Source organism: Anolis sagrei, chromosome 3 (assembly GCF_037176765.1).
Source record: "Anolis sagrei isolate rAnoSag1 chromosome 3, rAnoSag1.mat, whole genome shotgun sequence".
NCBI classification, from domain to species: domain Eukaryota; kingdom Metazoa; phylum Chordata; class Lepidosauria; order Squamata; family Dactyloidae; genus Anolis; species Anolis sagrei.
The window spans coordinates 48,416,185-48,440,384 of record NC_090023.1 but is presented as its reverse complement, the minus strand read 5'-3'; the positions used below and the strand labels follow the sequence as shown (position 1 = coordinate 48,440,384).

Sequence of the window (24,200 nt, the reverse complement as noted above, 5' to 3'; positions counted from 1 at the left end):
CTCTAAATTCTTAGTTGGGAAGTGAGTAATTTAAGCAATGTCAATGTAACATCTATGCTGTCCATTAGGACCTTTTACATTTGCTTTTCTGGTTCTTCATATTTTTATGGATGGCGCCAGAAAAAGCACAGACATTACCCTTGCCAAGATGGAAGCCTTTAACAACATTTAAAATTCTCCTCTTAAGAACAACTCTGGAACACAGTTATTCCCATGGTTTGTGCCAAGGAATGGTTAGTGTGCCATGAGGAAATAAAAGCAAGCAAAGGCTTTTCTGAACTGACATACCAGCTAGAGAGAAGGCTCCCCACTGCTTCTGTATTTGCCTCACTGGTCATTTTAAAAAAAAAAAATCTTTGATTTACGAAGACAGCTCCCAGTAGGGAAATAGGGAAACTGGCAAAACTTTCTAGAGCAACAAATTGACTCTGCAATAAAGTGTTGTAGAGTTCCAGTCAGCAAATCCGTCTTTTTCCTGGATACTTCATCTCTTCCTTCTCAATTTTCCCACCTCCCAATATTATTTATTTATTTATTTTTATACCATTTTTCTCCCACAGATGGGCCTCAAAGTGATGAACAAATGATTAAGAAACAGAAATTACATAATACAAGAGCATAACATCATTCCCTCAACCCAACAAGTAAACAATAAGCAAACACATTGCATAAACACATTACATAAACAATATAAAATAAGCATAATAAAGAATGCCATTTTTCATTATTGTTAAAAATCCCTGGGCTGTAGGCCATGAAGGTTGTCCTTCAAACTTTATACTAAAAAACCTCAAGGCTCCAAATCTTGGCCATGCAATCCTTGCTAGAGTGAGATAACCTTCCGCGATGTGTGTTGGCAATAATCACTAGTTTCCTAGTTATAGCTTATTACAGGTTGTCGGGGAAGGCCTGCTTCCACAGAAAAGTTTTAACTTGGGAGCAAAAGGCCATTAACAAGGGGGTCGAGTGTGCCCCCTTGAAGGTCCTCTCTCTCATTCCCACCAAGCATGATGGTGGTGGGACCGAGTGAAGGGCCTCTCCTAATTATCTCAGGACTCATGTGGACTGATAGGAGGATAGGGGACAGCCCCATATAAAGTTCATTACAGTAGTCTAGCCTGCTTTCAGCATTCCTATGCACTAAACTCCACAGACTTCAAATGATTCCCTGTCAACTAACCCTGTACCAAACGTATATCCTTTTTCCCTCTGCTTTTTATCCTACTTCTGCAAGCCATTTGGGTTTTCACGAGCCTTTGTTTATACAGGGTGCTGTTGCCACTCCTCCACACTGCACAATTATAGCACTACAATTCTACATACTTTGGCTGCCATGGTTCCATACAATTGAGTCCTGAGATTTGGAGTTTGAAACGAGAAATCTAGAATTTGCAGCCAGGGTTCTCTAGTGCTGCTTGGGACAAAAGATAAGATAATACCATGTCCTTATTCCACCTATACAAGCTACACAATATTTGTTCATTGTTGGTATGTGGACAGCAGGCTATTTTGACATGATGCAGTTGTCCTCTAATAGTGTGGAAGGGCTATAGAGGACTTCTACCACATTGCCTATTTTTTGCTGCCTGAAAGAACTGCTTCACTTTGCTCTGTGACCAGACCATCCCCACCTTCATTCTTCAAAAGATTCTACAGTAAGAGTCCATAATATGTGACAATGTGTATGAACTGAAGTCATGAACTATTACCCCATACCTAAACTGTTTAGCAAGTAGTGAAAGTTTTAGAGCAATGACTGTGTTTTTTTTGCAGGGGGTTCTTTATGCTTTTCCTGCATGACAGAGGGTTGGACTGGATGGCCCATGTGATCTCTTCCAGTTCTATTATTCTATAGTTCTAAGAAATTTTGGTGGAGAAAGGGCGGAATATAACATATACACATTATTATTATTATTATTATTATTATTATTATTATTATTATTATTATTGCTACTAGATGGCAATAAAAGTATATACAGGTAGGTAGTGTTTCCTGAAACTATAGAATCATAGAGCTGGAAGAAACCACATGGGCCATCTAGTCCAACCCCCTTCCATGCAGGAAAAGCACAATCCAAGTACTCCTGACAGATGAAACTAAGTATTTTAAGCCTGCAGAACAGAAGGTTGATAGCCATTTGTAAATACGTGAAAAGGTGTCATAAGGAAGACACTGCCCTGGAAACTAGAACTCAGAGCAATGGGTTCAAATTACAAGACCCATCTGTTAAAAGCTCTTTCTTAGCAGTCTGGTCAGTTCTCCAAAACCAGCCTGAATTAAACTTTAATGAAGTTTTCAGGTTCAGACCTATGGTTGGTGTCTGTCTTCTCCTTCTTGGCCACAATCCCTTAGCAAGGGTACTCATAAAATATAATGTCAGAAAAGCCACCGTTGTTTAATAGTGAAACTCTGCTGTGGTTCAATCACAGAAAACTGCTGCATTATCTTCTAATTTAACATAAAGTTCACACAGAATGAGAAAGGAGCTAGTAGGGCTTGCTAAGACTACTCTTCCCAGAATCCTTTGTGACATAGACAACTTTTTGGATCCTGCTCAAGTCAATGTTGAAAATTCACAAAAGTGTAATCCTTTGAAAAGCATTGTTGTGGTGATAGACTTCATGTCAAATTCATAGCTGTATGTGAAATTGATAACTTTCAAAATGCTCTTCTGCACATCAAACTGAGGAAATGCAAATTTAATTTCAGCAGGTTATCAGATTTCTATCTTTATCATATCAACTATTTTACATAGCTGAAGAAACTGAAAGAAAGTTTCAGTTAACACTACTAACTTAACTGTCTTAGTCTGAATCCTGGTTTAGTCCCAAATAGAGTAAAACCATTGAATCAGTTAGCTTTACAGACATATTATTCGATGTTATTCAATAGGCATATTTTAGTTGTAACTAAATAACAGTGTTCTACTAGTTTGCATATTGTGAATCTAAATAAATAAAAATGTAATGTTTGTTTGTGGGATTAACATAACTCAAAAACCCACTGGACCAATTACCGCCAAATTTGGCCACAAGACACCTACTAACCCAAGGAGTGACCATCACTTAAAAAAGATTGATTTTGTCATTTGGGAGTTGTCATTGCTGGGATTAATAGTTCACCTACAATCAAAGAGCATTCTGAACTCCACCAATGATGGAATTGAACTAAACATAGCACATAGGACTCCCATGACCAACAGAAAACACTAGAAGGGTTTGGTGGGCATTTACCTTGAATTTGGGAGTTGTAGTTCATCTACATCCAGAGAGCACTGTGGACTCAAACAATGATGGATCTGGACCAAACTTGGCACAAGTATTCCATATGCCCAAATATGAACACAGATGGAGTTTGAAGAAAATAGACATTCACATTTGGGAGTTGTGGTTACTGGGCTCTATAGTTCATCTACAATCAAAGAGCATTCTGAACCCCACCAATGACAGAATTGGGGCAAACTTCCCACACATTACCCCCCATGACCAACAGAAAATAATTAAGGCCATCCAGTCCAACTCCCTTCGCCAGGGCAAGAAAACATAATCAAAGTCCTCCTGACCAAGAGCCATCCAGCCATAGATATAGATAGATATGATTCACACATAGAGAGATACAGATTTGAAAGGGACCCCTAAAGAAGGACAATTATATGTTGCATGTTCCAGAGTAGGCAAACCAGACAATCTCCACGTCAACACTGACAAAGAAGCAGCAAGAAATACTGTTTACCCCAAAGCGTAAAGAAATTACATATATTAGAAACCAACACTTTTTCATTACTTTATTTTCCAGATCACCAGACTGGGCCACAGCAACGTGTGGCAAGGAATGGCTAGTAAATAATACAATTATATTTGACAAAATGCCTCCCTTCTTTATTCCTTTTTCTGATTAGATGAGAATTAAGTGCCCAGCCTCCCAAACTGCATTGATACAGTTCCTTTACATAGATATCTGGAGATACTATTGATATTTAATTTGCTGAATATTCCACAACTTTGAGGCGGCTTTTAACTGAAAGAGAAGAAAAAAAACCATACAAAATATAATGTAAATCCCATAAAATATAAAAAAATAGGCATCTACAGCAATTCGACTGTTTATTTTATAAATAAACTGCAGTAAGGTAAGTGTTTCCATAATTAGTGCAAAGATTTGGTTGTTTTGTTTTGTAATACCACAGGTAGCCACAAAAGAAGAATATAATGAAGGCAATGGTGTTGTGAGGATAGAAAACCAAAGGCCCTTCCTTAGCAGCATTTGCCGAAAGACCTTGAAACATTGTATGGGAGATCTACCTGATTCTTAAGTAATTAAGTAATATTGATAATCATCTATAAAGGCAGGGGGAATAGAAGGCACAACTCTGGATTCTTAGATTAACTATCTGAATCACTGGATGGAGGCCATGTAACAGAAAAATCGCCATGTAACACAGTTACAAACAATGCTAGGAATTGATCCCTATAGAAAAGATAAGAAATTTGGGCTCTTGGCCCATATTTCTGTTATACATCTGAAATTGATATGATTCATTCACTCAGTTTTTCTAAGGGTTCAAAACAATACCACTGCTAGATTCCAGTGTTTCTCTGTCATCTTTCCTCCTTTTCCCAGACTTGATTGGTGGATCATTATTTTTTAGTCTTAAAATGCAGTAACTACTCCAGCCTATTTCAGTCTAGATTGGCACTATCTCTTGAGTCCTTTGTTTGTCAATTTTATGGAATGAAATGTTGAGGTTGACTGAAACATCCCTTTGAAACCTAGAAGAAAACAGACATAATTTTACAGCCATATGACATTTCCTCCTTTTGCTTCTTTAATATTTATTTATTTATTGAAATAGACATACATTTGTATGTGTTTGTTGCATACAGTGCAATATTTTCCAGCTATTCGTGTTCCATAATCATTTCTCAGATGAGAAACGTCTGGAGAGAATGCTTCTGGAACATTGTCATAATAGCCCGGAAAACTTACAGCAACCCATTTCTCAGATAGTATCTTTTCTTTAAGATCTTTCTTTAAGATCTTCTACAGACTTCTATTTGAATATTTATTTATTTACTTACTTTATTTGTATACCGCTGTTCTCAGCCCTTAGGCGACTCACAGCGTTTCACAACAAGAACAGCAGAAATTCCATACCATAACACAGTATAAAAAACAGTTAACATCATAACATATTATAGAAAAGTATACAATAGTACATATAAAGGCATCATAGGCTCTAAATTAGTATTACTTCCTTTACCTTACCTCCTTGTCTACAGTCTTATAGGATCCCCTATGTACATTTTTAGTTTAATTTTACATTGAGATGCTGGATCATTGGTTGCCATTCATTAACAAACTTCTCCAGCAGCTCTCCTCTCAAGAGTACAGTTATTTTGTCAATTATTGGCAAATGTATAATGTTTTCTTCCCCATTCTTCTAAGGGTGGTCCATCTGAGGTTTTCCAATATCTAGCATATACTATTCAAGTTGCCACTGTCATATAAAACACATTTTTTTCCAAATTTCCTTTCTAGTTCTTCATTAGGCATGTTCAAAAGGTACATTTTTCCAGTAGTTTTATTTCCAGTAGTTTTTTACTTTGTTGCACATCCACCACATGTGATAAAAATGTGCCCAACGTTTGTCAGTGCAATTGTACATCTTTGCTAGTCTCTCTGAAGGGAGATACCAATGTAGATGCATTTTGTAGACATTTTTTTTACATTCTGACATGCCATGGATTTTATTCTTTTCTTTCATGTCTTTTCCGATTGAGCCATTTTTATCTCTTGTCCTATGTTCTGAGCCCACCTAACCATCGAATCATTTACTACTCTCTCTTCCATGTGCCAAGTCAGTAGATTTTTGTATATCTATGATATAAGTTCTTTTGGCTTCTGGAACATCACCACATTGAACCATGTTTTCGCAGTCTAGACCCCCTTTTCGCTTCTAAATTAGTTTTATCTTCACTTATAAATAATTCTTTCCTGGTCAAAGGATAGTCTTACAGCCCCAATCAATCCTCTTGATAAACAAAATCACAATCTGTCTTTATATCAACCTTATTTTTCACATTTTCAATTTTCTTCTGTTTTTCACATATGCTTGAGCACATCCCTGACAGATTATTGTCAAGATATTAACTTTTTATTGTGGTCACCACTTCTCACTTGAATATTGCTGAATGCTTCTTTCTTGTGAGAAAGGCATTGTCTGAACAATATATTTCTTGCCCCACAACCTGTTTTTGGGGAGCTTTGTGATCTGCACTTTGAAAATAACTAAAATTATCTAAAACGAAATAACTTTCCTATAGCAGCTTTAAAATAAATAACAGTAATTTGAAAGTGAAGTGCAAGGTCAGAGTTCTCCCAGAACAATGCATCCTGACTGGGAGGTGCTGCTACTGTCTGGAAAAGATCCCACTTCCATTGTTCATAGGAAACTATTTTTGAAAGCCGAAAAGTCAGTTTGGAGGGGACAGTTTTATCAACAGAACTTCTGAATTGTGATTTCTACTCCAAAAACAGAGAATGAATGAATTTGAAACTTCTAATGACTTTACAAGTAGTTTAAAATATTCAAATTAAGCAGACGGAGGGCATGATATAGTGGTTTGAGCATTGAGACTAGGACTCTGGAGACCAGGTTAAAATCCTCACTCAGCTATGGAAACTCACTTACTGACTTTGGACAAATCACATTCTCACAAGCTCAAAGAAAGGGAAAGTCAACCCTCTCTGAAAAAAATCTTGCCAAGGAAATCCTGCAATGGGGTCACTTCAAAGTTATTATTAGCCGGAAATGAATGGAAAGCGGACAAGAACAAGCATGCATGTGCAATATTATTATTTTAACAGCGTCTCTCACTTGAAGAATAAACCAATCCTTACATGGCTTTTAAAGCTGTATATACATAAAAGTAAAACCAATTAAATGCAGTGTGTAAACATTCTGACTTGATTTTGACATTAGATATCTCCTTCCATTCTCTCTTTTGGGGGCACATTTTTGGTGGGGGGGGGGGGGACAGAATTCCCAACTCCAAGAGGTCCATAAGACATTTCTACATCTATGATTATCTAGACACCTTGGATGTCTGTTAATCAATATGCACTGTGCATCACAAAACAATACAGCATAAGAGCCCATTTTGAGAAATGTAAGGCAGGCCTCTGTTTACATGGTAAGAATGGGGAGATCAAATAATTAACTTGAAATCTGGGGAAAACAGTATTGTCAAAAATATGACATCAATCATTAACATAAAGCAGAATTTCTCCATCATATTCATCCACATTGAGTTCATATTCTGCAATTCAGAATATTGCCATTAAAAACACACTTGAAATAGTCTTAAAATGATGTGTTTTTTTCATTGAAAATTAATTTTATGAAAATCAGTATTTATCCTAACGATTAAGATTCCACATTATCTTAGGAAGGAAAGCTTCTGCCCTCAAATTCATGAATTTCTGTTATTGTCTGACTTTGGGAGCTTATCAGGGTTTAGAATGAGTTGTACTTAGGTAGAAGATCATAGGAAAATGACAGAAATCTCAAGTTAGGACTAGAAAGAAATGCAATGTAGAATTCCAGAAAGATACTACTGGGTAGAGTGCACACTACTGGTCAACATGGATTAGTAGTTTGACTCAGTATAATGGTAATTTCAACATTATAATTCCACTGTAACTCTTGTGACTGCATCATGTGGAAATTCTCTCCCTAAACACAAACCCCAGAATTCCTTAGGATGTTAACATGGCAGTTAAACTATAGCTGCAGGGCCAATGTTGGTTAGAGTGAAAGGCTGTTATTCATACATTCTCAATTTATAAGCTTTGGAGTGGAGGGCTTCATCAGTAACAACAGGCAGCTACTCTGTCCCTTTTCCCTCTTAACATTTTTTTCTGGTGAGAAAAAAGAGGGAGGAAGCAGTGGGAAAAAAGGCTAGATAATGAAGCTTGCTTTCTAGATTTCCCACAAAATTCAGTAAATGAGGCTCAGTAGTAGCCTTATCTGGAAGCACTTCACAGGAGATGTTCTGTTTGCCCAAAGATAACATGAACTCATACAATGGCTAATATGAGACTTGTATTCCTCTAATGTTTCTCCAAGAAATGAAAATGAGACTGGGAGTTTAGAATGCACCCAAGGCAAGGTTTAATCTGCATTTGAACAGCACCACAGCATACTATTTTTTCAGAAAAAAGTATCCTTCTGTAGTCTTGTATATATGTATCCTTCTGTAGTCTTGTATATATAAAGTATCCTTCTGTAGTCTTGTATATATATATACCTATATATGTATATATATAGGTGATGGGCTGTTTCTCCATCACCTTTTAAAATCTTTGATCAGCAAGCCTTGAAAACATAAGTAAACATTAGAGAATTGGAATTCTTCTAAGTATCTGTTTCCTTTGTTTGATAACGGAAGCTGGTATTACTGGCATTATTATTCTTTCTTCTGGTATTTAACTTCAAGATAAGAATTCACAGGAAAACACTCCTGCCTACCCATTAATTTAATATGACCTCCTGGTTTCAAGCAGGATGTTCTTCTACAGAAAACATTGTGCCACTAACTGATTAAAAGAAAACTCAGTGCTGAGAAGATAGCCTAGCCCAAATTGAGGAATGCACAGTCAAAAATATTATTCCTCCCCAATATTTTTAAAGGAGATCTTTGTATTCTGATGATTGTCCAGCTATACCCTGTTATGGAAAGCAACATTTCAAATGTGTATGTATGTGTTTAAAATTGTTTACTTTCAAATATAAACCACATGTTTTAATGAAAAAATATTTGATTGAAAGATATTTTATCTAATCCTGAAGACTATAGGGGCTTTTAGTTTGCTTTCAATGCATTTTATCATATTTTTGTCATTTTTAAACAGCTTTATATATAAAATAAGTGAGTCAATCATAGGGTTTTATATGGCTAAGGTTACCCAGTGGATTTCTGTGATCAAGCAAGGAATCCAGCTTTGGTTTCCAGGATCACAGTCCAATGCTCGAATTCTACATCACACTGGTTCTCAATCATAGTGGCCTACATATCAAATTATGTGGTTTCTTAGAAAGATCTACGACCTCTTCACATGGCCCTTTGGAGCAGTGCCATTTCACCAGCAGTTGCTGGAGAAGAGAAGCACCCCGTGCACTCTCCCTCCTTCCCCCATCATTCAGTGGAGACAGGACAGAGGTTGTGCTGGCACCTTGTCCCTATCCCCATCAGATGGGAGAAAAGTCAGCAACACACGTTGCCCCACCACCCTTTCCCCCATCATACAGGGAAAAGATCGGATAGCTCCATCAGAGCTACCCAAAACACACTTTCCTCCATATAGTGTGGAGCAAGTGCCTTTTGGAGCATCCCCTCCACTTTTGGAGGAATGTGGGCAGGACCTGCCATGCATTGTGTGCATGGCGGGGCCCATCCTTGCCACTAATAAAAGCGACAAAACAGGGTTAAAATGTCCCATGTGAAGAGTAGTCTGCAGTGCCTTTCATGTTCCTGGATTCTTGTTTGGGCGCTGCGTTTGGTGGTCCCTATGTAGACTTGTCCACAGCTGCATGGTATACGGTAGACTCCTGCAGAGGTGAGAGGATCCCTCTTGTCCTTTGCTGAACGTAGCACAATATTTTGTCACCACAATATTTTGCTACTTCCAGTAACTATTCTGGGTTAAACCATTTTGATCCAGTTTATTGTCATTATTGGAAAATCTGGGGATATGACTACAAGACAACATGGGCAGCAGGATTGGGTACATTTCAAACTAGTCCACTGTCTTCATGGGACATTGCCACAATACCCTTTTCTCTGTGCTGATGAGGAAAGGGGGATAGATTGCACTTGTGTTGATGTTGCCCTTCTCTTAGCCAACTGCAGGTTACCATGTGAGTTCCGGCCATCATGGCTGCTCTATGATAACATCAGCAGATGCAGCATAGAATCAGGAAGAAAATGGAAAGATTGGTTCTTTCATTCAGGAGAGAAGGAATTTCACAACAAAGGTGTCACTACAGAAAGGTTGCTCTCCCTTATCCTACCACAAGGTGTTTCTCCTATTGATGGGACACAGATAAGGATCCCTCCAATAGATTTCTATATTTGGGCATGCATATATAGATAGGGGGAGGTGTTATTTCCAAGTACCGAGGTCTCAAACCATCCAGGGTTTTAAATGTAATTGTTTGCCAGATTTTCTGAATTGTTTCCCCTTCTTTTTCAGCAGTTCATCACAGCATCAAGGTTCTTCTTGGGCTTGGTAGAATACAAGGGTAAGCGAAGAGCCTTCTGTGTCCCACTGAAAAGATGGAGGAGATCATAGGAGATCAAAGGACCGGGCTGTGGCACAGCTAGTTAGCAGCAAGCTGCATTAAATCACTACTGACCGAGAGATCATGAGTTTGAAGGCAGTCCGGGTTGGAGTAAGCTCCCAACCATTAATAGTCTAGTTTGCTGTTGACCTATGCAGTCTGAAAGACAGTTGCTTCTGTCAAGTAGGAAATTTAGGTACCGCTTTATGCAGGGAGGCTAATTTAACTAATTTACGATGCCATAAAACCTTCCAGCAGTGTACAGAAGAATGAGGAAGTACACCATCAAAGGACCCGGTGTCACAAATGGATAGTGAAGCGGCAGCTCCCCTGTGGCCAGAACCAAGCATACCCTCATGAAGCCAGAAAAGCTGGAATGTTAAATTGCCTCTATGTCTATCTATATATGTTGTATGTCTAAATGGCATTGAATGTTTGCCATGTATATGTGCATTGTAATCCACCCTGAGTCCCCTGCAGGGTGAGAAGATGGGAATATAAATACTGTAAATAAATAAATAAATAAATAAATAAATAAATGAAATCATTTAGTATGTTATATTCAATATCTGATGCAGTGTTTTACATATAACATCCATATCCATATATCTACTCCTCTTTCCTGTCTCCATGTCTACACCTAGCCCTGGTTCGTTTTGTTTTACAAGATTCTCCCCTTTATTTGCTCACATGCATACATTTTTGTGCAGCTATTTTAAATTCCATACATTGCTTGAGCATTCCTCTATTTATTTAAATAACTTACCATTGTGATTTGTATCCTCAACTGATATATCTAATTTATAGGAAGGACCATAGTCATTATCGATAGAAGGATTAGAACGGCATGATTTTGATGACTGTGACCTACAAGGAGGGAAGAAAATGATGCCTCAGGTGGCAATATAAACAGATAATTCTGTACCTATGTAGTAACCATTTCAAACCAAAATATCAGATCTCTTCAGCCTGTACAAGATACACAAAACAAACATATGCAGATATGGTGATTTGCAAAATTTATTATGCTTTGGCAGGCTACCATATAGAGTATTAACTTCCATCAGTTTTCCCCCTAATTCATTCTCTAGCTTCTGACTGTTTCTCAAAGTTTGCAATTGAACTTCCATTTAAAAGCAAAGGTTCTATTCTGCACATAATTCTGCCTGCCTAATCTTTTATCTGTTTGCTTTAGAATATCAGTACGCCCAAAATTTAAGAAGAATAAAGTGTTATTCTAAAGAAAGGTAACTATGTTTATTATTTTTAATGCAACACAGTTGTAAAATTAATAATAATAATAATAATAATAATAATAATAATAATAATAATCTTTATTTATACCCCACCACCACCTCCCCAAAGGGGACTCGGGGCAGCTAACATGAGGCCAAACCCAAAATTACAGTACAACATGATAAAATACAAAGAAGCAAAATACCATCAAAATAAATAAATGAAATAACAAAATAAAATAAACAGTTTCAGAATAACATGTTAGAGAAATAGAACACAGTGCGGGCCAAAATAAGCATTTTATGATATCTTCCTAGATAATAAAAGATGAGCAATAAAGGAAACTAATCTCTAAAATATCAGACTATCTGGATATCTGAAAGACCAGCTCCTTTCATCTGAGCTTGCCTGAAATTTGAGATCCTTAGCCAAGGACTGGTTGCACAAGTAACAGTCAGAGCTTTCTCTGTAGCATCATCTTAATTATGGAATTCTTTACCAAAGGAAATTAGGATCACTCCGTTATTTTTGAGCTCCCAGAAAGCAGCTAAAATGGGGTCATTCGACATTTCCTTTGAAATTGCTTGAAATTGCTATTTTCATTGTTTGTTTTAAAATCATATTTAACAATCAATTTTAGACTAAGTATCATTTTAAAAATCATTGCAATATTCTATATGCTTTTATTTGTTGGACATCACACTGGGGAACTTCATAGACTGAGAAGCAATAAACAATAAAATAAAATGTCTGACTCTAGCTCTGGTGCATTTGTCTCTTCTTACTGAATTTTCCTTACTTTTTAATCAATTTTGTGTCAGGGGATATAATTGTGCCTCAAACTAAAGAAAATCCCCACTTATTGTCTAATAAGTATTTCAGAGGAAGGAATAGTCTAAAGTCACTTATGTTCCTTGAGCAAGAATATTCTATGGAATGTATGGGATTCAACACATGACATCACATCACATCAGTATTTGTTCAGATCCATTTCTTTAATTTGGTGGTACTTCCATAATAATTCTAATTTCCACTCTGCTTTTCCTAATGTAAAAAATACAAAAAAATAACTAAACGAGAGATAGAGCCTTTTCTGTGGTGGCCCCTCGGCTTTGGAACACCCTCCCTATAGAGATAAGGTCAGCCCCCTCTCTGATGGCGTTTCGGAAAAAACTAAAGACATGGATGTTTGAACAAGCATTCGGATAATCCGACGAAATGAATTTTGATGATTAAGGATTGGTAATTACAGACGACGAATTTGGATTGTGATTCCAGTTACGAGATGCTTTGGATTGTTATTGGTGGCCCAATAATTCTGTATTTTATATGTGTTTTTATGTTTTTAAATTGAATATTGTTGTTTTAGATGTTGTAAACCGCAATGAGTCGCCGACTTAGGCTGAGATATTAGCGGTATACAAGTGTAATAATAAATAAATAAATAAATAAATAAATAAATAATATTTTATAAGAATAATAACATTAAGTCTAGTCAAGTCCAACTTTGGGGGTGGTCATTTCCATTTCTAAGTGAAAGAGCAGGCATTGTCCGTAGACCCCTCCAAGTTCATGTGGCTGGAATGACTGCATGAACCACTGTTACCTTCCCATTGAAGTGATACCTATTGACCTACTCATTTGCATGTTTTCAAACTGCTACGTTGGCAGAAGCTATGGCTAACAATGGGAGCTCACCGTCCCGCAGATTTGGACAGCCGACCTTCCGATCAGCAAGTTCAGCAGGTTAGCTGTTTAAGCTGCTACACCACCATATCTATGAAATTTTAGTGCCAGGAATTTGTATGTTGTTAACTTACCTCTTCCTGGTAGTGCCAGTTTGAGGTCGACTTCTTTTCCTCGGTGTTTAACTCTACAGATCAGTTCTTGTTCAGCTTGGCTTCTTGAGGTATTTACAAAGATGCCGCTCATGACAGTCACTGTACCATTGGGATTTGTGACCTGAGTCTCATTCATTTTGCCTCCTGGTGTGTGCCATGAGATCTGAGGACGTGGGAAGCTAGTTGCAAAGCAGGTGGCACTCGTATGTGTTTCAGAAGTTTTGTAGTGTATAAAGGTGTCGAGGTGAGCTATGTGACATAAACAACAATAAAAAAACCTTTTAGCAAAAACCTCACCATTCTTTTTAAAATCGTGCTTGATTTTGTTACATTACTTTTTAGGTTTTTGTTTTTTAAATTAAATTTATTTGTCTTATGAAATATGTTCTTAATCACAACATTTCATTGTCTAAAATTGTAAGCTTGTTTCCTTCATTTAGTGTTTTTAATACTCCCATTCCCTAAAATCCAATCCTGGGAATTGCTATATGTCAAAAATCAATTATCTCTTTATCTCATTAGCTCTTTGACTACCAGTTATGCTTTTTGTTGAAATTTCTTATCTAGTACAAATTGAAACAGATCACCCTTAACTAAAACCATACAAGGAGGATATCCAATAAAAGCTCATGAACATTAAGTAGTTGGAGGTAATGTGCAGGAAGTACTGCATTCATAGAAGTTATTATTATTATTATTATTATTATTATTATTATTATTATTATTATTATTATTACGCTGCTTTTTCTCTCCAGAAGGAGACTCAAAGTGGCTTACATTAAAAGCATTTAAATACAATTTAAAATATACAAATATTAAAACAGAATGAAATATCTATGGTATTAAAAATTCACAGTTAAAATCAATGAAAACCTATTCAAAGCTAAAAACCACAGCACTCGCTGACTTGATCTTTAAAACCTTCTTCTTTAAAAGCCTGTCTGAATAAAAAGGCTTTAGCCGGCTGCTAGGCAGGGAGTTCCAGAGGCAAGGGGCAGCCACCGAGAAGGCCATCTCTCTCGTTCCCATCAACCAAGCTTGAGTTGGGGGTTGGGATCAAGAGAAGCCTCTCTCTTGAAGATCTCAGGGCCTGGGCACATTTGTACAAGAGGTGTGGTTAGCCAAATATCTTGGACTTGAGCCACCGATGGCTTTAAAGGTCATAACCAACACTATGAATTGTGCCCGGAAACAAACTGGCAGTCAGTGGAGTCTCTACAGTGGAGGTTATCCACTCTCTGTAGCCAACCCCAGTTAACAACTTGGCTGCATTCTTCTCAACATTTTTAGAGTTATTTTAAAATGGAAAGACTTACCATAAACAGAAAGACAGGGTTTCCCTGTGACAGGTCCCGAAGGAAATGTATTAAATATGCATTGGTAGCACCCATTATCTTGGATGCTAGCATTCCAAAAGGTGATTGCAGTTTCATTGAGTCCTAAAACTGTGAAATTGAATTGCATTTCTGGCCGAAAAACTTTTGGACCGCTTACATTATGATACACTGCAATATTTACAAGGCTTCCATTTATTTGTTTCAGCCATGTAACTTGAATAGTCTCATACAGTTTTGATGGTGTACATCTCAAGGTTGCTTTGCCACCCAGTTCCACATCTTTGTTGTGTGTAATTACAGCACCTGTGGTAACACACATATTTAAAAAAACATAAAACACACCTTAGAGTAAAGAAAATAAGCCAAGGTATAGGTGGGTTCATATGTTCTCCCTCTTCTAGGAGATTTTCTACTTGGACTGGATGGCCCATGCGGTCTCTTCTAACTATGATTCAATGATATTATTATTCTCTCCTTTCCCAGGGTGACAGTTTTGAAACTTTCACTTCTAGGATCGATTAAACACATGATCTGAAGCTGTCAAACTGAAGTTAAATGTAACTTTGCTTTTGGAAAGTTTGGGTGATGAGCTGGGATTTTGGGAACCAAGGATTCAACTCTCATGTCAGCCATGGAAATGCACTAGGTAACCTTGGGCAAGTCACATTGATTCAGTCTAAAAAGAAATCAATAGTAGACCTCTTCTGAATAAAACATATGAAGACAATCGTGTGAGAGGGTCAGTATAAGTTGGAGCTCATTTCACCTCTCATATTTGGGGCAGAGGGAACAGTATTTGAAAGGTTTCTGCAACTGAGTCTGTGGATGCTAATCTCTTGCTTTTAGTACAGATAGAAATGTTGGATAAAACTTTAGACTTCCATCAACTAATATACCCTCATTAATTTGCCATCTTTCTAGTTACTATCTCTTTCCACGAAATGAATTCTTGATTCAGAATTTGGGCAGCAAAAGCTTGTGTTTTGCAAGGCCATCTTGTGTCTATTTATGGGTGCTAGATTAATTCTATTATTATTTCTTAATTTCAGGCAGCTCAGATTCTGCTTCTGGTTTCCATGACAGGTTTCAGGTGTGAACCTCACTGCTGCCCTTCCTGACAACCAAGCATTGGATGTCGCCTTCTGCAGTGGCAGATACTTCAAGTCTGTCCTTTTCATTAGAGAAAATAATGGGTCACCTGAGGCTATAATAAGTGCATTAATGAGTGGTGGTCATTACCTCTAAACCAGTGGTTCTCAGCCTGTGGGTCCCCAGGTGTTTTGGCCTACAACTCCCAGAGATCCCAGCCAGTTTACCAGCTGTTAGGATTTCTGGGAGTTGAAGGCCAAAAACATCTGGGGACCCCAGGTTGAGAACGACTGCCCTAAACAGTTCAGGCCCAGACTATTTGGCTAACTGCATCTCCACATACAAGCCTGTCCTGGCGCTATGATTGACAGATGAGGCCCTGCTCTCAGTCACACCCCTATCTCAAGCACAGCTAGTCGGAATGAGAGAGGGGGCCTTCTCTGTGGTCGCTCCCCGCCTCTGGAACTCTCTCCCTAAAGAGATCAAAATGGCTCCCTCCTTACTCTCTTTCAAAAAAACCTAAAAACTTCCTTATGCTCTCAAGCGTATAGAGAGGAGGATGCATAGAATATCTAGCACAGACATTATGGAACAAAAATGACTTGTTACTTTGGCTATGTAGGCTTTTAAATTTTATACCTTTATTACTCTTATCTTAAGTTTTGTCCCCTTAATGTTTAACTGTGAAAACATAATTATGTTATGTCATTGTCTAATTTGTCACAATCCCTTTATTATCATTTTGATGTGGATGTTGGATATGTTTTTTTTTTATTTGTGTGGCTTTGGTTGTTTCATTTTTGTTAGCACCTTATGGCATTGAATGTTTGCCGCTACCTGTTGTAAATTGCCCTGTCCCCATGAGGAGATAGGGCAGAATATAAATAAATATTGTTGTTGTTATTATTATTATTATTAAGCAGGAAAAAGGTGTTGGCAGAGAGAATTCTATACTTAGTCCATGGCCTGGAGTGTCTTAAGTTGGTTTGCTACCTTTCATCATTAAATTTGAAAAAAAAACCCCTTCAAGTCCAGTTGGCTTTTGTGTTTGAAACAAAATAGGTTGCTGTCAATGCATGCATTACTATTTGTCTTTACCTGGCCCTGATGTAGAAACATGTAGATATATATGTTCCAGAATGTTCTCGAAGATTGGAAATAGACAAGTGTTCTGATTGAAATATACTAACAAAAAAAGAGTAAACCTACTGAACAGCCACAGGGCGTATATTTCACTTCAAGCAAAAAAAGTAACTAAGTCAAAAATAAAGTATTGTATTGTGTTTGAAACAGGAGCTACATAATAAAGAGCTTCCTGATAATAAAACACAATTGTTGGATCATATTAGACTACTACTACTACTACAAATAATAATAATAATAATAATAATAACCACCTCACTACCTCTGAGGATGCTTGCCATTGATGCAGGCGAAACGTCAGGAAAAATGCCTCTAGAACATGGCTCTATAGCCCGAAAAAACCCACAAGAACCTAATAATAATGCTTTATTTATATCCCCCCTCCTCCTGAAGGGGACTCGGGGCAGCTTTCAACAAGAGGAAACAATATAAAATCAGTCCTCTAAGGAATTCAGCAAGTTCTTCTCCGAGGTTACAGCCAAACCAAGGGAAGACAGTGATCACCAACTCTTGTCAGCAGTTATTTACAGTCACTCTGATATATGTGCAACAAATCCCACGGATGCGAAATAATATCACTCACAGTTACAATCCAAAAAAGGTTAAATAAAAACAGATAAATCAAAAAAGACAAATCACAATACATAGAAGAAAAATACCTTGTATCCTACAGAGGTCTATAAGTATGATATACCCAATTAGGTTCTGGAAAATCCACAAAGAACAATTACCTTCATTCACCTAGGAACAAGAGAGAATAAAAAACTCTTACAGAATCATAATAGATTCCATTTGCCTCTACAACAATGTCCACATACATAATGAATATTATAATATCATAGAATTCCCCAAAGTGGAAAAAAACAAATCTTTACAAGCCTAGATAAAGACATTACATATGTCAAATTATTTGCCTGTGTGCCACTCAAATCTGATATAAAATATTGCTCCTTGAATGCAAGTATATTTATTAAAGCATGAATATGTTATCCCAAATGTCAGGTGTATATGCAGCAAACATTATTGGAGAAAGGACTGTAGATCATGAAACGAGATACAAATCGGACACAGAAAATGCAAATAGTGACAGCTATGCCCTCAAACCATAGCTGCATAGCATAGACTCAAAGCATAGCTGCAAAAAGGAGAATGGTCAAGAATTCTGTGAGCTGAAATCCCAAACACCTGGAGGACCAAAGTTTGGACCACTGTGTCTAGCACAAAAAACCCCGAGGATACCATGTTGTTGTTTATTCATTCAGTTGCTTCCGACTCTTCATGACCTCATGGACCAGCCCACACCAGAGCTCCCTGTTGGCCGTCACCACCCCTAGCTCCTTCAGAATCAAGTCAGTCGTTTCAAGGCTACCATCCATCCATCTTGCCCTTGGTTGGCCCCTCTTCCTTTTTCCTTTTTCCTTTCATTTTCCCCAGCATCACTATCTTCTCTAAGCTTTCCTGTCTTCTCACGATGTGCCCAAAGTACTTCATCTTTGGGTTGTGGCCAAAGTACTTCATGACGTGGCCAAAATACTTCATCTTTAGGTTGTTGTAGGGTTTTTTTTGGGCTATATGGCCATGCTCTAGAACATGGCCATGTAACCCGAAAAAACCTACAACAACCCTTTGATTCCGGCCATGAAATCCTTCGACAATACTTCATCTTTGCCTCTAGTATCCTTCCCTCCAGTGAGCAGTCGGGCTGTATTTCCTGAAGTATGGACTGGTTGGATCTTCTCGCAGTTCAAGGAACTCTCAGAATTTTTCTCCAACACCACAGTTCGAAAGCATCTATCTTCTGAGGATACCATAGGGCAGTGCTAACATATTCTCCCCATTTCCATGTTAATTCTAGACTACAAGTGTGAACGGATTCAAGCAACATCTGTAAAGGAAAAAATACTTCTTATTCATTATAAAAAGCAGGCTGCCTTATCATTGTTGTTATGTCATTAAATGTCATGGTAACATTGTATGGAATCCTGGGATATATACTTGGGGAGGTGCATTTAAAATTTTCAACTACAGAGCTCTTGGGCTTCACTAAACTACAAGCCCCAAATTCTCAAGGATGTTGCTATAGTAGTTAAAGTGGGATAGTATCAATATAAGTGCATAGTGTGATTGGATCCTAAAATAATGTCACCTATGTTTTAAATGGCATGAAATGGTGTTTAAGAATATTAATGCAAGCATAAGAAAAATATTTTAATCTCTTATGGGTAACTATTTTTTTAAACGTGTTCACTGTTTCAATCATGTTTTAAAAATAACATTGTGAGTTAATCAATTTTCAAATTTTGTAAATTAATATTTTAAAATTATTTTAAGCCACATTGAATCCCATTTGGGAAGAAAGGTGAGATGTACAGTCCATGAACAAACAAATAATAAACATTTAATAACAAGGGATTCCATATCCGGGGGTTATCACTGTAAAGGCCAAAACAGCCACACTTTTCTCTCAAGAATATTTATAAAAAGAAATCCATTGATCTTAGGTTTAAAGCTTCTGATATGTCCAGAAATAAATTTAACAAATGAATATCCAAATAAGAAAACTCTTTTTTTTATTACAGATCACTGGGTCTCAAGAATGGTATGACAGAGCCAGAATCAGAAATGGGCACTGCCTGATTCATAGCAAAGTTATTACAATACTGTTGTCATTGAAAATGATTAAACACTTAAGAATGTTTAAGGAACATAGTTATTATGAAAGGGAAATAAGTCCATTGTTAAGAAAAGGTCGTAGAGGAAAATGAGGCCAAGGAAAGATTTTAGCTACAGGACGAGAGAAGGAAGCATCTGGAGAAAGAATAACAAGGAGAAAACAAAATAATTTTCAAAAGAAAAACCAAATGAAAAGTAGTTAGATATTTATATAAGTGTCTTAATAAGAAATACCCTGAAGAGACCAAGAATGGATGAGACAGAGAGAGAGAAGTGAAAAGCAATCAAGTAAACAAGAAAGATTAGAACTCTGTGATTTCTTTAGGGTCCCATCTACACTGACCATTTAATTAAGTTTCAAACGAGCACTGAAGAATGTGGTTTCACTGAGCAGATGCTTACATTGGAAATCCTGGAATCAGTTTGAGGCCCAAATGGCAATTACACAAACCACAGGGGGGGGGGGGGTTGGGTTTTTTTTAAAACTTGTCAGGAGTGACTTGAGAAACTGCAAGTCGCTTCTCGTGTGAGAGAATTGACAACCTGCAAGGGTGTTGCCCAGGGGAGGCCCGGATATTTTAATGTTTTACCATCCTTATGGGAGATTTCTCTTATGTCCCCACATGGGGAGCTGGAGCTGACAAAAGGAGCTCATCCATACTCTCCCCAGATTCGAACCTGCAACCTGTAGGTCTTCAGTCCTGTTGGTACAAGGGTTTAACCCATTGCACCACTGGGGGCATTCCACAGAGTGTTGATGCACATTAAGACATTTCTACTATGCTCTTTTGTGGGAGTTTATTGTCTGCCACCACAACTGCAGCTTAAGTATAGGTGTTCCTAGGGATACATCTAGAATCAATGCAGTTTGACATTGCTTTAATTGTTGTGTCTCAATGCTATTGTAACTTGATGAGGCACAAGCATTCTCTGGCAAAGAAAGCTAAAAACTTTGTAGAACTACAACTCCATTGGATCAAAGTGTCAAACTGCCCCCTAGATAGTTGATCAGTGGTTCCCAACCTGTGGTCCGTGGAATACCAGTAGTCCACAAGAACAAAAATATGGTCCGCAGCCTCACCATTACTACACCATTGCCTTGAAACGATACAGCAACGAGAGCGACTGATCTTGCAAAACCCTCTTATAGTGCCGAGGCAATGGAGATGTTGGGAGGAGAGAGGTTGACTACCCACACAAGATTACTACTACTAGATCAGCTCTAGATTATTAAATATGGTTTTCTGTGGGCGAGCAGATGGCGACTACTGGATAACATATGTTCTGCATAAGAAACTAGAGCTGATGTGGTTTAGCTAAAGCAATTTTCTGAATCAGCACCCCAAAAAACCAACCCAAATCTAAAGTTGATGAAAAACTGGTTCATAACCCTTTTGGTACTAATGTTGGAGGGTGATTCTGTGTCAAAGTGGTCCCTGGTCAAGTGATCCTTGGTCAAAAAATTGCCTTCACTGAGCTGCAATTTCAAGTAATGCCAATTGCAGTGTCTAATGGTTACTACCATAATGTGACATGGGAAAACAGACTATGTATTTGTAGTCAATGTCAGGTAGAAGACATTGTGCATTATCTGTTAGTCTACCCAAGAGAAAGACACCTGAAACACTTGCTGAAATAAGGTAAAGGGAGCTCTATAGCAGAAACAGTGCAACTTCTGCTGAACGACACAAATGACTACGTAACTTACAAAGTAGCCCTTTTTGCACTATCTGCAAAAAAGATCAGAAAGAATTAGATAAAATTGCCATCAACTGCTGAGGAGACTCTAAGGGTTAACTGGACCCTCTCCCAAAATGTACTTTAATTATTTTCAACTTGCATTGTTTTTGCTCTTTGTGGGAGCATGGTTTCTGTTTAGCATCTTTGGTGCTTGTTGCTCCAAGGGTACATGTTCACATGTGGTGCTTTTTGTCATGGCCTTGGGCCTGTACAATAAACTATTTTGATGATATTTACAAAATTTGGAGCATATGTTTGGAATTGTCTGATTCAGATATAGTTTGGGAACATGAGGAGCACCTTGTTGTTGTTGTTCTTATTGTTAGTGTTGTTGTTGTTGTTGTTATTATTATTATTATTATTATTCATTCCTTCATACAAAGTATGATCAGATTTATGACTTCTCAGGAGAAACATGTTTTCTAGGATCAACTGAGAGTGATATGCAGGAATTTTTGAGCTCCAAAAGGGAGAGCCTTACTTGATAAAATCAATCCACCTGCAATGTGGTTTCCTTCTATAATTACTGGATTCCATTAACCCCTTTTCCTGTCAGTCATGTTATCTCATTATATTCTTCCAAAGTATGATAGCCTCTGTTTAGTCATTTTTGCTTCTAATGAAAGTTCAAGCCTAATTTCCAATAGGGCCCATTTATTTATCCTTTTGGCAGTACATTGCATTCATAGAACTCTCACATTTACAATCAGCGGATTTTTTTTACTACCTTGTATAAAAAATTAGAAATATCATGATGTTGATTATTCTAACTTTGGTATTTAATGAGCAATCATTAAAAGTCACTAATTATTGCTCCCAACAATATAGGGTATTCCATCTTCTGCACTATACTGTATTACAGCTACATCGCAAGCAAACTGCTATAAAAGTCTCCAGTGACCTTCTGTTAAAAACAGACCCAAGTTAGGTGTCCAATGTGCACTTTATGTGTGTGTGCATTAAGTTCAATTAGGCTTGAACTTTCAATAGAAGCAGAAATGACTAAATGTATGTCTTATTTTGCATTGTTCTTACATTCCAAATAGTAGTAATTGTGAATTCAAATTTAGGAGATTTATTTGTGTGATCTGCTCCCGATGGTTAGTTTAGAAACCTTCTGGTTGTAAGATTTATGCAGGCATTAGAAGTGATAAAATTAGATTGTGATGGCTACAAGAAGCCCATGCAGTTTGAAATCCAAGCAATGTAGAGACCATTACCCGAACGTTTATCTGGAACTAAAATGAGTATGATTTTTTAAGACGTTGTGTGCCTTAAGGCTGTTTCTGACTAAATGGCAACCCCCAGGTAATCCTGTTATGGGTATTCTTGGCCAGGTTTGTTTTGAGGTGGCTTTCTTTTGTCTTCTTCTGAGAGAATGTAACTTGCCCAAGGTCACCCGGTGGGTTTCCATGGCAAAGTGGGGATTTGAACTCTCATTTCCAGAATTGTTGTGAAACACTCAAAGCATTACACTACACACTGGCTTTCACTTTTTTTGCAGATGCATCAGTATTAATTGCTACAAATCCATGTGATAGTTTCAGTTAGAATAGACTTACTGAATCTTTTATTGAGGAATGACTCAAAGCATATGTAAATTCCATCTATTCCATTGTTCACTTCCAGCTGAGACCAATAGCAAGACAGAACCCCATGTTTTCCACATGTTACATAGTATTTTAACATTCAATGTGCCCACATTTATAAAAGCTGCTGCCAGAATGGTACCAAAATATTATAAGTCTTTTATTTTATGGGCTTTTATCTAGGGGCAGGTTCACACCAAAAACAATTTTCTTCTCACTTAACAAGTATGAGATTAAGTGTTGTAACTGCTCTTCTTGTGCACATTTTCTTGCAAAACTTTCTCTACATTACCGTTTTTTAGTTGTACATTTTTTCTCTCAAATTTGCAAATTGTGATGTTTTTAAAATCATAATCATACTGAAACATAGTTCTCACCCATCACTACTAGCAAACTGTTCCCGGCATAGAGACAATCATTTTTTACCTGCCAGTCTGTTAGGAAAATAATGCAACATAAATTTAATGCTTCAAATACAATTAAAATGCAAAGGGTCAAACCCAAATATTTCCAAAAAAAAAAAAAAAAAGGACTCAAAGCCCAGGGGCTGATTTAAGAAACTTTCAGTTTTCTTAACTAGTCCATTCTCCAAAATGCATTACTTATAGATTCTCTGAAAAGGTTTCCCCTAAGGAAATTTGGTTAAGGAACTATCTTGCTTTGTGCCAGACACTGACATTGGTTGTTACACAGATTGTAATACTACACCGATTTGTTTAAACTCAGCTGCACTGACAGTACTTAACATAATTTCTTCCCCAGCATAAAACATTGCTTCTTTGAATGCTTCTTTTCTTTCAAATGTAAGATTTTTTTAAAAAAAAATCACCATTGACCTTTCTTGAACTATTTCATTGCAGAAGAGATACTGATTGCAGACTATGGAGGTTTCGTTCCATTATTAAGCAAACAACTAAAATCTTATGTGAAAGAATTACATATTTGCTTATTCACTTCATCAAAGCAGACTGCTTTAAAGTATTTTTCCTTCTCCATCTCCACCAAACCAAAGCCAGTCTTGTGTCCCAGTATTGTATGACAGAACAATATAAATCTTACCTTGGGAGGCATGTTACTGTAATGTGGAAAGAAGAACGCATCCAAATACAGCTGCTGCCTCAAGCTAAAAGAGTAGAAAAAGCCATTGGTCAGTCAGAGAAGCACGGAGAAACATCTGCCCTTCCTACAGTCTTGTAGAGCTCCTCCTAC

General features: G+C 37.4%; 1 protein-coding gene across 1 annotated transcript; it reads right to left on the bottom strand.

Annotated features, from left to right (window-relative positions):
* Positions 1-345: 345 nt before the first annotated feature.
* On the bottom strand, positions 346-24,200 carry LOC132771988 (OX-2 membrane glycoprotein). The gene is made up of 6 exons (XM_060770626.2): positions 24,051-24,200; positions 17,649-17,730; positions 14,737-15,060; positions 13,400-13,669; positions 11,110-11,210; positions 346-4,770 (listed from the first exon to the last, which is right to left on the bottom strand). The coding sequence occupies exons 1-5, from the start codon at positions 24,060-24,062 to the stop codon at positions 11,140-11,142; spliced, it is 759 nt and encodes a 252-aa protein (XP_060626609.2). The 5' UTR covers positions 24,063-24,200; the 3' UTR covers positions 346-4,770; positions 11,110-11,139.